At 53.7% G+C, this 16,077-nt stretch overlaps 1 protein-coding gene across 1 annotated transcript in view; it reads right to left on the reverse strand.

Annotated features, from left to right (window-relative positions):
- Positions 1 to 2,485: 2,485 nt before the first annotated feature.
- ZNF185 (zinc finger protein 185 with LIM domain) overlaps positions 2,486 to 16,077 on the reverse strand; it is a 40,947-nt gene continuing 27,355 nt past the window's right edge. Inside the window, exons 16-31 of the mRNA XM_027696227.1 lie at positions 15,824 to 15,868; positions 15,395 to 15,484; positions 15,032 to 15,109; positions 14,771 to 14,884; positions 13,871 to 13,954; positions 13,228 to 13,308; positions 12,397 to 12,486; positions 11,764 to 11,913; positions 10,279 to 10,371; positions 9,963 to 10,058; positions 8,874 to 8,939; positions 7,221 to 7,289; positions 5,623 to 5,703; positions 4,740 to 4,842; positions 4,094 to 4,192; positions 2,486 to 3,375 (exon numbers count right to left, since the gene is read on the reverse strand). Of these exons, the coding sequence (XP_027552028.1) occupies positions 4,094 to 4,192; positions 4,740 to 4,842; positions 5,623 to 5,703; positions 7,221 to 7,289; positions 8,874 to 8,939; positions 9,963 to 10,058; positions 10,279 to 10,371; positions 11,764 to 11,913; positions 12,397 to 12,486; positions 13,228 to 13,308; positions 13,871 to 13,954; positions 14,771 to 14,884; positions 15,032 to 15,109; positions 15,395 to 15,484; positions 15,824 to 15,868 (1,339 nt within the window). The 3' untranslated portion in view covers positions 2,486 to 3,375. The remainder of the gene's footprint in view (positions 3,376 to 4,093; positions 4,193 to 4,739; positions 4,843 to 5,622; positions 5,704 to 7,220; positions 7,290 to 8,873; positions 8,940 to 9,962; positions 10,059 to 10,278; positions 10,372 to 11,763; positions 11,914 to 12,396; positions 12,487 to 13,227; positions 13,309 to 13,870; positions 13,955 to 14,770; positions 14,885 to 15,031; positions 15,110 to 15,394; positions 15,485 to 15,823; positions 15,869 to 16,077) is intronic.

Here is a 16,077-nt window from a genome sequence, read left to right on the forward strand (position 1 = left end):
GAGTGTGGGGAAAAGGGACAAGTGTGAGGAAAAGGAGTAAGGGAGGAAAATGGGGGAGTGAGAGGCAGGAAGGGGAGAGTGAAGAGGGAAAGGGGATGAATGAGGGGCAAAGGGTTGAGTGAGAAGGAAAGGGTCTCTCCCTGTGCATCGATCCAGAAAAAGACACAAAATAAAGGATCTCCCGAAGCCCCGGGGAGTGTAGCAGCTCTTCAGGGCACTGTTTCATCAGGCAACAATAAAAACACCATCATTCTTCTGACATCCTCCTCCCAAACGTGCGTGTGGGACCCAAACACACCCTCTGGCACCTTTTGATAAGAAGCACTGGATGTTTTGCAGTCACCAAGGCCAAGGGCTGCGAGCAGGATCTGTTTTATTGTACCAGTTGGCCCCGAACACCCAGTGCAGCCCTGGCACTCGTCAAGGTTTGTCCTGGTTTTTGCTGGTCTTGAGATGATTTTGGCATTCTGTTAATTGTCAGGTGTTCTGGGAAGGTATGGAACTGCACAGAAAACGGGATCTCTGGAAGCAGAGTGCCCTGTGCCAGCACAGAGTGGCTGGTGGTGCCAGCATGGGTTTGCCTCCATCTCTGTTCAGTCACTGACAGCACGTTTCATAGCCATTATATGTGTATTTATTTTACTATTATTTTATTTATAAATTGTTATTTCTTAATAAATAATAAATTAATATAAGTTAATTTATAATAAAGTATCTTATTAGTTGTAATGTTATGTTAATATATTAATAATTAATAATTTGCCTTGTAATAATTTCAATTATATTATTATTATTTTATTATTATATATTTATATATAATATATTATATATATTTGAGTTCATGTGAAGCAAACTGGTCAAGGTTTGCCCCCACAAGCAGCAGGATCCTGAGTGAAATAAGATCTTTCTGTGAAAGAAAATATGTCACGTAGGAGAAATCTGTGTGCAGGTGACCCTTCTCCACAGATACATGGGAATACCAGGAAATGGGAAGATTTATCTCTTTAAAGCAAAGTAATTTCTTTTTTGTTTATAAGGGGTAGATCAGCAATTCTTCCAAAACAAATTATGAAGCATAACATTTAAGGGTTGCTGGAAGGTTCCTTTTGGGTGATACAGGTTGTTAAGGGGGGAAAAACGCCTCTTGAATCCTTTGTGATGCTACACACAGTGGGGATGACAGTTCTCAGCTTGATCCCGGGAAATGTGTGAGGAAGGGACAAGGAGGACCCCCAGGACCAGCAATCCAGACCCCTTGGTGGGCACAGGGAGGATTTCTCAGCTCAGGGCCTGCTGAGGATCGTAAATTATGGAGTTGTAAAGGTTGGAAAAGCCCTCCAAGACCATCGAGTCCAACCCTTCCCCAGCACTGCCAAGGCCACCACTGACCTGTGTCCCCAAGTGTCACATCCACACGGCTGTTAAATCTCTCCAGGGATGGATGGGGACTCCACCCCTGCCCTGGGCAGTTGTGCCAGGGTTGGACAATGTTTTTTGTGAGGGAATTTTCCCAACATCCAACCTAAACCTGGCACAGCTGGAGGCCGTTCCCTCTCCTCCTGTCCCTTGTTCCCTGGGAGCAGAGCCCGACCCCCCCGGCTCCCCCCTCCGGTCAGGGAGTTGCAGAGAGCGAGAAGGTCCCCCCTGAGCCTCCTTTTCTCCAGGCTGAGCCCCCCCCAGCTCCCTCAGCTCTCCCAAACACAGAGCACTGGGGATCAGGGCTCCCTTTCCCCAGGAAATCACAGGTTTTTAGGACAACCAGCCAACTGAAATTTGTGGAGAACATCAGCCCGTATTTGCTGAGCCCACCCCAGCTTTGAGGACGTCCTGCCTGGTGGTCCTGCTGCTCCTCCAGCAGAGCCTTGGGTGACTTCATGGATGGGCCACCAAGGAGCACAAATGGCACAGCCCATGAGCTCAAAGGGCACTGCCAGGAGATGTGACACGAGACACAGGGCAGGGAGGGACACGAGAGCTGAGGCTGTTTATTAGAGCTGAGCGCTGAGGGGAGACAATTCCTACAGGAGACATGGAGCTGGGGGGAAACTGCAGAACATGGACAACTCCTGCTCCTTGTAAGGCCATCAGGAACGCTGGAACCATCCAGGAACACATTCTTTCTGCAGCTTATCTTCTGCTTTGGTACTTTAAACAATCCCTCCCCCGACCTTGGCGGAGCAGAGGCTGTACCAGTCCATCCCCACCACCGGGACTGGTCCCAGTAAGGAACTTCTGGATGTGGTTTCCATACATTCTTCCCTCTGAGGGTGGTGAGGCCCTGGCACAGGTTGCCCAGAAAAGCTGTGGCTGCCCCATCCCTGGAAGTGTCCAAGGCCAGGTCTAGTGTCCACCTGGGCTAGTGGAAGGTGTCCCTGCCCCTGGCAGGGGGTGGAACTGGATGGGCTTTAAAGTCCCTTCCCACCCAAACCATTCTGGGATTCTCTGCTTCCTGATGCTTCCCACGAGAAAACAGTAAGTCTGGACGCTTTTAAGACACAGAGGCTGACTTTCAGGATTTGGCATCCAGCATTCCCAGCCTCTGAATTAAGAGCTAAAAGGACACAATTCTGATTTCTGTGAGTGGAAGTTCAATTCTGTGATGAGCATTTGTGCTGTAAATAATTCACAGCGATGAGGGGCACTGGGCAAAGCCTTGGGAGGGGTGTGGGAGGACACTGAGATTTCGGTGGAACTCTTTTTGGGAGAGGGAGTGGAGATGCCCCTTCTCTGGCATGTGAGACACCTGCCCTCAGAGCTGGGTTAAAGGAGCAGGGGAGGGACAGTGTTATCTTCCCAAACAGGCAGCACTTGAGGAGGCAGAAAAGGAATTAAAGCTGACACACAATTAGAGTAGAGCCAGTCTGCCAGTGCTCCTGGAATCCCATGGAAAGCAAACGGAAATCAGGCAGATGCTATTCCTAGGCTGAATTTGGGGGTGAAAGAAGCAGAAATAGGCTTTTGCTAAGAACTAAATTCAAACCCTTCCCAAGAATCCAAATTTAGTGTTGAAGGCTCCCGGTGCCCATGTGCCAGCTCCCACAGCCCGGCTGCACATGGGAAAGAAGGAAAAATAGAACCAGGAAAGGCTCCTGGCAATGAGCTCCCATAAATCTGAGGAGCTCTGCCTGACTCCCAGACCTTTGGGAAACCTGATCTTTGAGGATGAGGCTGCCTTGTCTCATTCCCATCATCATCTCAGTGCAGGTGACAGTGACAGGGTGCTAAACTCACTCATGGCCAGGGAGGAGCGAGAGGGGAAAGAACTGGAGGAAAGCAGGAGCAGGAATTCTGCTATCTTGGCCAGTCAGGAGCTGCCAGCTATATTCCAATGCTGCTGTGGACTTCCAGGGGCTGCCTTCCCAGCTCTGCAGAACCCTGGAAGCAGATAAGGAGCAGGTGAGCACATGGAGCAGGGTGAATGGAGGTCAGTGGAGCAGGGATGGGCTCGCCAGTCACATCACATTACAAGGAACACGGAGCAGTGAGGCAGGAGCCCCTTTCCCTCCTCCTCCTCCTCCTCCTCCTCCTCTCAGCAGCAGGAGGACAGGAGGCCTCTACAACCCAGTGCAGGAGCTGCCATGGTGCCTCCTGCCCCTTCCAGCTAATCAGACAAAACCAAACCATGTCCAGCCCACTGATCTGTTGGGCAGAGTGTCCAGCTCCAGTTTTCCCAAAGGTTTTCCCCTCAAAGGATCTTTACACAGAGCAGGAGCTGCACCTGCCACCGAAGTGCTGCTCCCTGTCAGAGGAATGTTACAGCTCCGAACCACCCGCAGCAGGTCAGTCCAGGACACAGGGAGGGACTTTTAATCACCTCCCAAGAGGACTCTCTGCCTCTGAGGGACACTTCTGTCATCACTCGAGCCAGCCCCTGCCTGTCACCCCCAGGAAGCTGTTTGTCACCGAGAATCTGGCTCCAACTAACACCCCCCGGGACCAGCTCAAGACTAATTCTGCAACAAGGTCACTGCTTCCCACTGAAGGGCCACAGGAAGATCCCAGCACGGATCTCTCAGGGTTTAAACGCCCTTCACTCAGGGAACTCCGAGCTCTCACACCCTGCTGACCCCAGAAAGGGGCACTGCAAACTCACCTAGAAGAGTTTCTCGTAGCACTTGTCGCAGTGGACAATGTCCCGGTGGATGAATATTTTATCCAGAAGATCTCCCATTGCTTTGTGGCAAATTCCACACTGCCAAAGGGAAAACAAGGAAGTTGGACAGCAACCAAAGCCCCACACAGTAATGACAGCAGGGAGAGAACAATCTCTGCATCGTTTCATAAGGGGCTGAGGGTGTGACCTTTGAGGCTGAACAGCAAAATGACCCTGGAGGCCTCCTCCTCCCACCCTCCCCATCCCTCCTCCTCCCACCCTCCCCATCCCCACAGATTTTCCTTGTAAACTTTGCAAGCTTTGAGGCTTCAGCCAGCCCTGTGTTGGGGCACAGAGGCCACAAAACAGCAAGTCTGCCCCGGGGACAGGGACATGAGGGTGTCCCGAGGGTGCTGCTAATGATAAAGAATCCTCTTTGTTCTAACACACATTTATTCCAGCACCTGAAAAACTTCTGGGGATGCAACCAACACCTGGGACTGCCCGACTTTGTTTGTCCCGATGTGACGCAAGGATTTGGCACACACTGGATCCATCGCTCTGAAAGCCTGAGGATGGAATCTGCACCAAGATTCTCCCTCCCCCTCCATTCCCAGCAACTCAGGGAAGCAGCAGAGAGGCTCACCCTGAAGCAGTACTCGTGGCAGTGGATGTTCAGGTGCTCTATGATGATCTTGGGGCAGTCTCGGATCTCCCGGCTGCAGTAACTGCACACGGGGTCACTGGACCTGGCGAGGACAGAAGGATGGATTCCTCTGCAACAACAGCTGCTTCCAGTCCCAGCACTGGTGGCAGAGGCTTTTACCAACCCCTGCGAGCAACCAGCTCCCACATGTGTCAAGTGACAGTACAGAGGGACATGTGCTGTCCCAGGGGTGTAGAGACCACACCAGCAGGGCAGAACAGGTCTTAGAATCATGGAGTGGTTTGGGTTGGAAGGGACCTTAAAGCTTCCACCCTCCTCCCATGGGCAGGGACACCTTCCACTAGCCCAGGTTGCTCCAAGCCCTGTCCAGCCTGGCCTTGGACACTTCCAGGGATGGGGCAGCCACAGCTTCTCTGGGCAGCCTGTGCCAGGGCATCCCCACCCTCACAGGGAAGAATTTCCTCCTAATATCCCATCTAAACCCACTCTCTGTCAGTTTGAAGCCATTCCCTGTGTTCTGTCACTCCAGGCCCTTGGAAATATCTTTCTCCATCTTTCTTGCAGGCTCCTTTCAGGTCCTGGCAGGCCACGATTCGGTCACCCCAAAGCTTCTCTTCTCCAGGCTGAACAATCCCAACTCTCTCAGCCTTTCCTCCCAGCAGAGCTGCTCCATCCCTCTGATCACCTTCCTGGCCTCCTCTGGCCTCTCTGACTTCAAGGCAATGTCATTGTATTTTCCAAAGATCCCTCCATGCTGCTGTTCCACCAAACACCCCCAATATCCTCAAAAAATCAAACCCTTCCAGCGATTTCTGGGTCAGGGTTTGCTGAGACCCCCCAAGGCAGCCCCGACCTGTCCTACCTGTGCAGGGGAGTACTGGACAGGTAACTGTGGTGGCTGTAGCTGGCTCTGTCCACATCAGTCAGATCCACAAGGCTGCCACTGGAGATGGAGAAAATACGGGAAGAGAATCTCAGCTGGAATCATAAATCACGAACGCAGGGATCTGGAATGTTCCAGCACCTGTTCCTTGGGGAGAAGCTCCCCAGGTTTCCTTCCCAGCAGGTCAGCACAGGACACAAGGAAGGACATTTAATCACCTTTAATCACAACTCTGCACCTCTAAGGGACATTGGGAACATCCTGGAGGAGGGGGAGAGCAGGAGGAAGCAGTTTCTTTCCCTGCTCCATCAGTTAGTGTTGCCCTTTCCATCAGGGAAATGCCTTTCCAGGGCTGGTTAGAGGGTCAGGCAGCCCGTGCTGGGGGTCCCACTCCAGGAGCTGGGAAATGCAGCTCAGGAAGGGGCTGAGAAGAGCCAAAAACTTGGGCAGTGCAAGCTCCCTCTGCTCTCTCCCTTCTCCAGTATATTCCCAACCCCATGCTCCCACCCCTTGCCAGCCATCAGACCCCTCCACCAGCCAGGTTATCTCATTAAAATGTCAGAAAAGGCAGGATTAGGTGGGCTGAGAGCAGGGATACAAGGAGGGGGAGCATATTTTCCACTGGCAAAATCCTGCGCCGGTGGCTGGACCAGCAAACCTGTGAAATCCTGCCTCCAAAACACTCACCAGCAACACTCCTCTGGATGTTTCCATCTGGAAATAGGACCTGTTTTCATTGCTCACTGAAGTCCCAAACCCTGCCCTATTATGCAGGAAAAGGCAGGGAGCACATCCCTGGTCTCACCCAGCCGAGTGTTCCCTCCCTGCCTGGCTTTCCTGGATATTTGGCTTATCTTGGGCTGCTGACAGCGGCTTTGCTGAGCTCCAGGACAGGCTGGAGATTTCCAGGCTGTAATCAGCTCCCCCAGGAATGCCAGCACAGCGCTGAGGGAGGCTCAGTGCCAGCGGGGAAGCATCAAACTGGGGTTAACTGGTGCCACATCACTGGAAGGATGATTTACATCGGGCCAAACTCTGCTCTGGGCCACACTGTGCCAATCTGGAGCAGCTTCACTCAGTTACCTTCGAGCAGAACACAAAAGACTGAAGATTTAAGCTTGAAAACGGCCTAATTTAACTTTTTTAAACTCACAAATGACTTTTTTTTGAGCGAGAACCCCCAACCTCCACGTTTTGCTCACCAATTCCAATCGTTTGTTTACGTGTTCAGGTGCCCAGCGAAGCCTCACGGTGGCCAAATACGCAGCCTAAAAACCTGCAGGGTGGTGTTTGCATCCACCTCAGAGACCACCCCGCTCCAAAGGGGAGCTTCCCTGCCCCCTGGGAGCGGTGGGACAGAGGGATGAGATGTCACAACGGGTCCTCACCCAGCAAAACTCTGCTCCCCAATAATCCCCTCAGGGCTAATTAACTCCGGAACTCCGAGTGCTCCAGCCCCTGGAGCCGGGTGGGAGATGTGAGCTGGCAAAGCCGCGTGCCGGGCTGTGCACACGTGCGTGTGACACATGTGTGTGACACGTGTGTGACACACGAGTGTCCCTGGCCACTCCTCGTACCTTCCATAGCGTGGGGAGGCTGGAAACCCGCCGGTGTTCACGTACTCCTTCACAAAGAGGATCCCCCTCCTAAGGAACCAGAACGGGAAGCATTTGCATGAGAAAAGAGTGGAGCTAATGAGAGACCACGTGCGTGTGTGCCGGGACACGGGACGAGATGCTGTTGTCCTGGGATAAATCCCGGAGATTGTTGCTAAAGAACACCTAATGCACTCCTCTAATTACCCCACCAAAACAAATCAAGTTAATTAGGAAGAATGGGATGCATAATGTAACCCTTTCATCCAGTTATCCGCCGGTTTTGCAGGGATAAGTCTTTCCCAGCTCGTGTCAGGATTATGCGCTCAATGAGCGCGGAGAGAGCTCGCGGTTCTGCCCGCGGGCACCAAACCCGACTGGCACAGCGCTGCTTCCCGGCGCTGCTCCGCCTCTGGAATATCCCCGGTGTTTTCAGCCAGCGCTGGTTTGTCTGGGGATGGTTTTGCTCCTTTGCATATTCATATCCCCGCCTCTCCCCACTCCCGGTTTCGGAATTCCATGCCCCCTGTGTGTGCAGCTGTGCCCAGGCTGAGCCCTGTGCCCCCAGCCCTCCCTGCAACCACCACACGAACTAATCAGGCTCTTTCTCCACGGGGCATTTTCACTGCTGCCTAAAAGCTACAATTAATCCTCTCTTCTCACACGGGCAAACTAAGCCCTGGCACAACTGAGGAAAGAAAAGCTCTTCTTTTTTTAATTATTTTTAACGGAGAAAAGACATTTTCTGTGTCATAGAAACATGAATCCCAGAATGGTTTGGGTTGGAGAAGATCATCTAAAAGGACCTTAAAACTCATCTTGTTCCACCCCATGGGCAGGGACACCTTCCACTTGCCCAGGTTGCTCCAAGCCCCACCTAACCTGGCTTTGGACACTTCCAGGGATGGAGCACCCAGAGCTGCTCTGGGAAATCCATTCCAGCACCTCACCGCCCTAACAGGGAAGAATTCCTTCCTTAAGACACTTTCATCTCCAATTCTAATGTGGAATATTGATAGGGAGCTGGGTCTGAGCTACTGAATAACTTCAGATAGAATCCCAGGATTGTTAAGGTTGGAAAAGATCCCCAAGTCCAACCGTCAGCCCAGCAGCACCACCATGGTCACCACTGACCTGTGTTCCCAGGGGCCACATCCACATATTTTCTGAACACTTCCAAGGGATGGGGACTCCACCCCTGCCCTTGGCAGCTGGGCCAGGGCTGGACAACCTTTTCACGATGAAATTTTCCCAATATCCCACCTAAACCTCCCCTGGGAGCTTGAGGCTGTTCCCTCTCCTCCTGTCCCTTGTTCCCTGGGAGCAGAGCCCGCCCCCCCCCAGCTCCCCCCTCCTGTCAGGGAGTTGCTGAGCCTCCTTTTCTCCAGGCTGAGTCCCCCCAACTCCCTCAGCTGCTCCTGCTGCTCCAGCCCCTTCCCAGCTCCGTTCCCTTCCCTGCACACGCTCCAGCCCCTCCATGTCCTTCTTGTGAGGGGCCCAAAACTGCCCCAGCACTGGAGATGCCTCAGCAGTGCCAGCACAGGGACGGGCACTGCCCTGGTCCTGCTGCCACAGGTGCCAAAGGCTGGGATGCCCCCACCCCCAGGATGGCTCTGTGCCCCCTCGGCTCTTTACCCGGCAGCGCTGGAGTCAGGATGGAACCCGGGGCTGGAGAGCCTCTCACTGGAACTGGAGAGGAGCCTGGTGGGAGAGGGAAAATCTGTGAGCCACCACAGGAGCCAAGCTGGCAGGAGAGGACCTACCCCTGCTGCTGGGAGGGCAGGTTGATATCACAGCCCTTAACTGGCACCAAACCAGCTCCTTTTCTGCTTCCCTGGAGATGGAGTTTGGAAAAGTCTCATTTTTAGGGCTATGGGAGAGATGCTCAAACCAGATCTTCCAATAAGGACAGGCTCCAAGTGAGTCAGGCAGCCAGAATGGGAGCAGCTCCGGAGGGAAATGGCATGGGATGTGCAGCAGGAGAGGAGAAGCTGGGCCGTGGTGGCCAAAGCCAACACCACTGTCCCCAGCCCAGTCCTTGGAAAAGCTGCAGAAGGGGAAAGGTGGCAAAACTGCAGAAAACAGCTCGGTCCATTGGCTCAGCTGTGAGACCTGGGCTGTTTGCCTTGCAGGGAGGAGGCTGCTCTTTCCTGGAGCCATTCCAAGGCTATCCAGGGATCCTGTGCCTCCTCTTCACACCCACAACATGGTGCCCAGTCCAGATCCAACACTCAGCCCCATGGTGGCCCCATACATGTGGGTGGGCTGGCACTGCCAGGAGGGACTGCAGGAAGCCCAGGGCAATGGTATTCCATACTGGATAACTCCTGCCCTTCCAACAGCCCTGTTCTGGGAGCAGTTCAGTCGTTTGATCATTGATTTTCTGGGGACACTGATCTTGTCTCTCAACGTCTCTCTTTGCTTTGAGCTCTTTTTTCATGTAGCAAAAGCCAGTTCTTGGCCAGGGACCAGCTCTCCATCCTCCTGCCCCCCTGCTCTGGCATCCCACACGGTGGGAAACCTCCAGAGACCAGAGATGGATGTATTCCAGACCCCGTGCTGGGCAGCTTTTGCTAGGAATGGTTTAAGAGTAGGTCTGTGCCTCTGGAATGGTTTCCACTCCCTGGAAACCATTTCTCTCTCAGCTCTTGGCTTTGCTTCCTGGCTTCTGTTCCCCAAGTTTCATGGAAGTTTCCCTCACAACCACCACAACTGCCCATTTACCTGGTGCTGTTGTAGTTCAGGCTGTCCATGTAGAACGGCACCCTGTGGCTTCTCTGGGCCATGGACATGCTGGGATCTCTGGGAAGGGAGTCATGGCTATGGGAAGGAAGCGGTGCAGCCTCAGGCTCTGATCCTGTGCACGTGAGGGATCCTCACAAGTGCTGGGAATCTTGGCTGGATGTCCCTGCCGGGCCCCAAACTCCCCCACGCTCCACAGGCATCACCCGCTCAGGGAATCGGGACATCCCAGTGGATGAACAAATGGAGCAGTGGGGTGGTTTGGGGTTTAAAAGGTTTGGATGCCCCCCTGACTCACCGCCCAGCCGGGGGGGTGAACTCCCCGTGCCCCCTGGCACCATCGGATCGGCTGCTCCCGTCGGAAACTCTCCCTTCAGGATCCAGGGTGGGCCTGGCGAGGAAAAACAAAGCCCTGAGCACGTTGTAGTCTCTGGAATCCCCACCCAGCAGTGCTCACCGTGGCTCTGTCTGCTGGTTCTTGATGCTCTCAGAGGTCTTTTCCATCCTCAGGGATTCCATGGTGCATTCCCCCCATGTGTGTTCCACATCTGCCACACCCCACATTCCATGCCCAGGAGAGGACCCCCCAAACCCAACCCCTGAGCACTGGGACGTATCCAACGGATATATCCAAGATTGTTTCCTTCCCACTGCACCCCCTGCACGTGTGCCCTGCTGCCCAGCTGGCCCATCCTGCTGCCAGTCCCTGGAATCCCCACTCAGCAGTGCCCACCACGGCTCTGCCACTGCCCAGCCCTGGCCCAGCTGTCCAGGGCAAGGGTGGAGTCCCTGTCCCTGGAAGCGCTCAAAAACACATGGATGTGGCACTTGGGGACATGGCTTGGTGGTGACCACGATGGGGGAGCTGGGTTGGCTGTCCATGATCTCAGAGGTCTTTTCCAACCGCAGGGATTCCGTGATTCCATGGTGCATTCCCCCCGTGTGTGTTCCACACCCCACATTCCACGCCCAGGAGAGCAACCTCCAAACCCAACCCCTGAGCACTGGGACACTGGGACATATCCAAAGGATATATCTGAGATTGTTTCCTTCCCACTGCACCCCCTCCACATGCTGCCAGCCCTGCCCATTTTCCCTTTTCCAAGCCAGAAATCCTTAGAAGAATGGCTTTAATCCATGGGCACAGCTCAGGCTCTTTCCACAGGGAAAATGAGCCCATGGCTGATGGTCATGGGAGGGCAGGGTTAGGTGGGATATTGGGAAGGAATTCTTCCCTGTGAGGGTGGGGAGGCCCTGGCACAGGTTGCCCAGAGAAGCTGTGGCTGCCCCATCCCTGGAAGTGTCCAAGGCCAGGCTGGACAGGGCTTGGAGCAACCTGGGATAGTGGAAGGTGTCCCTGCCATGGCAGGGGGTGGAACTGGATGGGCTTTAAGGTTTCCAGCCCAAACCATTCCATGATTCCCTGATTCTGTGAAATGTCGTCTCCAACCCTCCCAGCTGAGTTGAGGAGGATCTCAAGGCTCCCAGGAGGATTTAAATTCCAAGGCCTAGAGCTGTGCTGGTGAGGTAGAAATGTCTTCCCCGAAGTTCCTCACGTTGTACTTTGTCCCAGGTGCACAATCCTGTGACAGGCCCGAATCCATGATGATTCAATACTGTTGTTCCCTCTGGGAACAAAATCTTGTTCTCACTCCTTGACTGTACAACCCGGAGCAGAATTTCTGTCAGATCATTCTGTGCCAGCATCTTTCTCTGTCTCTGCATCTGAAACCCTCCATGCCCAAACCTTCCATACCCAAACCCTCCGTGCCCAAACTCTCACCTCCTGGTGCTGAACACTTGGCTGTCCACGTAGGCCGGGATCCTGTGGCTGGGAGCTGTCCCAAAGAAGGGCTGGGGGTCCTGGTACAGGGGCACAGGGTGCTGGCTCTCATGGGCACTGAGAACACTCTCTCTGGAGCTGAAGTCAGACCTGCTGAAGAATTAAAACCAATTTGACCGTAAAGCCAATGACTGTGGGTGGTCTGCCCCCCTCGCACAGGGGCTCAGGGTTTGCCAAGGCTGGATCCTGCCTCTTCCTACAGGCAAGAAGGAGAACCTGGGACACGATTTTGTTAATAGAAACAGAGAATCCCAAAATTGTTTGGGTTGGGAGGGACTTTAAAGCTCATCCCATTCCACCAGGGACACCTTCCACTAGCCCAGGTTGCTCCAGCCTGGCCTTGGACACTTCCAGGGATGAGGCAACCAGAGCTTCTCTGGGCAACCTGTGCCAGGGCCTCCCCACCCTCACAGCCAACAATTCCTTCCCATATTCCTTTGGTGAATACCATTGGACTAGGCACATTTACTGGGGCCAGGACTTCAGCCAGGTGTGTGTCAAGAAGCAGGAATGGCAAAGGATGATGGTTTGGGAGCCACTGATGGCAGAACCAAAGGGATATTCCCACTGTACCTGGCTGCCCCTGGGCCAGGCTCACTGTGCCTCCAGTCCTGGGGACCATCTGTGGTGGGGATGGTTTGATCCTCGTGGGCCGCAGTGACCCTGGGGGGAAAGAAAAGAGCTGTATCAGCTCCAGAACCTGTGTCTGAGCCTGTCCCTCGAGGGAAGAAATGCAGGGACACTGTGGTTATAGAATCCTAAAATCCCAGAGTGGTTTGTGCTGGAAGGGACCTCAAAGATCATCCAGTGCCACCCCCTGCCGTGGGCAGGACACCTTCCACTAGCCCAAGTTGCTCCAACCTGGCCTTGGAAACTTCCAGGGATGGAGCAGCCACAGCTTCTCTGGGCAAGCTGTGCCAGGGCCTCCCCACCCTCACAGCTAGGAATTCCTTCCCAATATCCCATCTAACCCTCTGGCAGTGGGAAGCCATTCCCTCTTGTGCTGTCCCTCCATCCCTTGTCCCCAGTCCCTCTCCAGCTCTCCTGGAGCCCCTTTAGGCCCTGCAAGGGGCTCTCAGGTCTCCCTGGAGCCTTCTCTTCTCCAGGGAACCCCCCCAGCTCTCCCAGCCTGGCTCCAGAGCAGAGGGGCTCCAGCCCTTGGAGCATCTCCGTGGCCTCCTCTGGACTCTCTCCAGCAGCTCCACATCCTTGTGATGTTCAGCTGCAACAACTCCTGTGTGAAATCCCTGCAGTGCTGAGGGTCTGGCACGAGGGAGGAAAGGTGGCCCTGGCAGTTTATGTTGGTTTGGGAATTCACTAAGCCAAGAAATGAGCATTTGTGATGCCTTTGGACAGGGCAGCAGGAGAAGTGGGAGGCACTATCCTGGTTCCCTGACTCCCCACCTGTCCCGGCGTGGCTCGGACTCGTTGGCATGTGGGGTCTCTGGAGCAGGGATGCTGCTTCCTCCAGGTCCAGAGCTGGACCTGCCAAGACAGGAGACCCTCTAGAGTCTGCAGAAGCACCACTGTGCCCAGAATTCCTGTGGGATGTAGATGCAGCCTCAAGAAAAATACGATATCCCTTCATGGGAATGTGCCAGATGGAATCATGGAAGTTCAGGCTGGAAAAGCCCTCCAAGATCATCAAGTCCAACCCTCAACTCAGCCCCACCACCATGTCCACCATGAAATCACATCCTCAGATGATACAAGACAGAGGGAAAATCCAGACCTGTTAAAAAACAGGGCTAAAAGGAAAGAGAAATAAAGCTCCTGATGGGCTTCAGTTCCCTGTTTACCCTTCCCAAACCTGACACCTCAATTCTGGGAGTTCAGTTGCGACTATTATGGGTTATCCAGCAGTCCTGTGTTCTGTTTCAGCCTGCTCAGGGCGTGAGATGGCCTTGTTTGGGTCCTCAGCTCCCTCCTCCCAGCGTGGGGACTCCCAACCCCAACCCCAGCACCCTCAGTCCCTCCTCCAGAACCCCCTGCAGCAAATCCCCTGTGTTCTCCCGTCAGGAAAAGCAAATCCCAGCCTTTCTCTTGCCTTCTTTCCATGAATTCTTCACTCTGCACATGGAATGGCATCCCCTTTTCCATGTCCCTGCTCCCACCAGTGCTGTCCTGGGACCTGGGGAGAGGAACGCTCTGCTTTACACCTCCATGTGAAGAAGTTGCTCACTGAGGTACATGTGAGGAAGCCCAATTTGACCAAAAGCCTCAACTCTTTCACATTTAGGGGGAAAACATGGACAAAAGCAAAGAAATCCCCGAAGTCCTTCCATTTGGACACCCAGCCCTGCCTGAGGAAGTTCAGAACGAGACCCAGGGTTACCACAGACGTGTCACCCCATGCCAAATTTTATTGCTTCTGTTGGCACATGACCCTAGAGACAGGCTCTGCTCCCAAATTTAAGGTCTAGGCAGCAAATCCTGGCAGTCCAGCTGGACAGGGTTCGATGGCTTCAGCTAAGGAGGACCTTTTCTCCCAGGTTTTCCTATAAAACCCCGACAAAAGGTTCAGCCAGTAGAAGCAGCGCTAGAATCAGGCACAAAAATGTCCCCACGTTGCACAAGTGGAGGTTTAGGTTGGATATCAGGGAAAATTTCTTCGTGGAAAGGGTTGTAAAGCACTGGAACAGGTTGCCCAGGGCAGTGGTGGAGTCCCCATCCCTGGGAATGCTCAGAAAATGGGTGGATGTGGCACTTGAGGCCACGGGTCGGTGACCACGGTGGTGGTGCTGCCTGATGGTTGGACTTGGTGACCTTGGAGGTTTTTTCCAACTATAACAATTCCATGATTCCACGAAAAGAGGAGTCTGGGAGAAGATTTTAAAAAGAGGAGCCTGGGAGAGGATTTTATGAGCGTGTGTATGTGGGGGAAGACACGCAAGGAATGAACCCTCATCCTCCAGGAAAAGGCAGGGGGAATTATCCAACTCCTTACCCGACCACCCCGGGCTCATGGGCCGTGGGTTCCTGTGCCCTGGGCAGCTCTGGGTGGGCACCATGGCCAGCAGGTCCTTGGCCCCTCTCAGTGAGGTTGGTTGAGCCTGAAAACCTAAAATAATGATCCATGATTAAGGCAGTGGAGAAAATCCCTGCTGGGGTGGGTGGGCAGACACCCATTCCCAGGACAGGAGCCATCAGGCCAGAGCTGTTCCCAACATCCCAGAAGAGCAAACACCCCAGTCATCCCAGTCCTTACTTGTTCCAGTGGGGCTGGAGCTGTGCTGGGCCCTCAGGACTGGTGGAGCTGCTCCTCTCCTCGTACCCCAGGACAGACCTGCCAACCAGAAAGGCCCAGTTCCAATGCCTGACAGCCCTTCCCAGGAAGGAATCCTTCCAGAATTCCCAGGCTGCTTCTCCGGGAAGAAGTCACGTAACAGTGAACAGAAAGACTCTGTTCCCCCTGTTTATCCACACGGGATTTCCCATTTCCAGTTTCTTTGCTGCCCAGTGTGGATTCTGCTTCCAACTCTACTCTGGACAAGTGATTTATTCCCACCCCAGCTTCCCTCTGGGAGCAGATCCAGTGCCATCCCCAAGCCCTGATGGTGCAGGGTCAGACCTTCCAACATCCAGGGCAGGAGAGGGCTCGTAGTGATGGAGCAGCTCATCCGCAGCATCCCCAGGTCTGTCCCTGGAATCGGAGCTGGACCTGGAACAGGGGGAGATTGGTGGGTCCCAACAGGAAGCTCAGCAAGTTGGAGAACAGAGCAAGAAGCAAAAATACCAAGCAGGAGATTTTCCTGTCTCCAATGTAACATCTTTTCTTCCTGCTCAGCTCAGGGAATTTCCTGAAAGGCTGAGCCATAAATCCAACCAACCCATCCCCGTGTCAGGAAAGCAGCTGGAGGATCTCAGTCTGATTTGAGGGGGTGGGTCAGGCCCACCCCTCCTTAGTGCCCTGACATTTGTCAGTGCTGGGTCAGGAGAAGACCCTCCTCGCTCTAAAATCAAGGAGAAAAAATGAATTTTACATTTATTTGGCACTTACTTGGGTGGGTAAAACCCATTGTTGGCCTCTGTGTGCTCAGGGAAGCTGCAAAGGAGAGACACAACTTCAGGAAGCAGCTTTGGGGAATGTTGTACAGTGATTTTCCCATGCATTTCGTAAGAGGGAATCCCTAAACTTCCCAAGGATGTCCCCGTGCACAGGGAAAACGGCAAGAAACTCTGGGGAATTCAATGCATGGGAAGTACAAATTTAGTAACTGTTGCAAAAGTAAATAAAGAGGTGGAATTGGAGGC

The sequence above is a fragment of the Neopelma chrysocephalum genome, unplaced genomic scaffold (assembly GCF_003984885.1).
Source record: "Neopelma chrysocephalum unplaced genomic scaffold, ASM398488v2 Primary Assembly neopelma1_105, whole genome shotgun sequence".
Taxonomy (NCBI): Eukaryota; Metazoa; Chordata; class Aves; order Passeriformes; family Pipridae; genus Neopelma; species Neopelma chrysocephalum.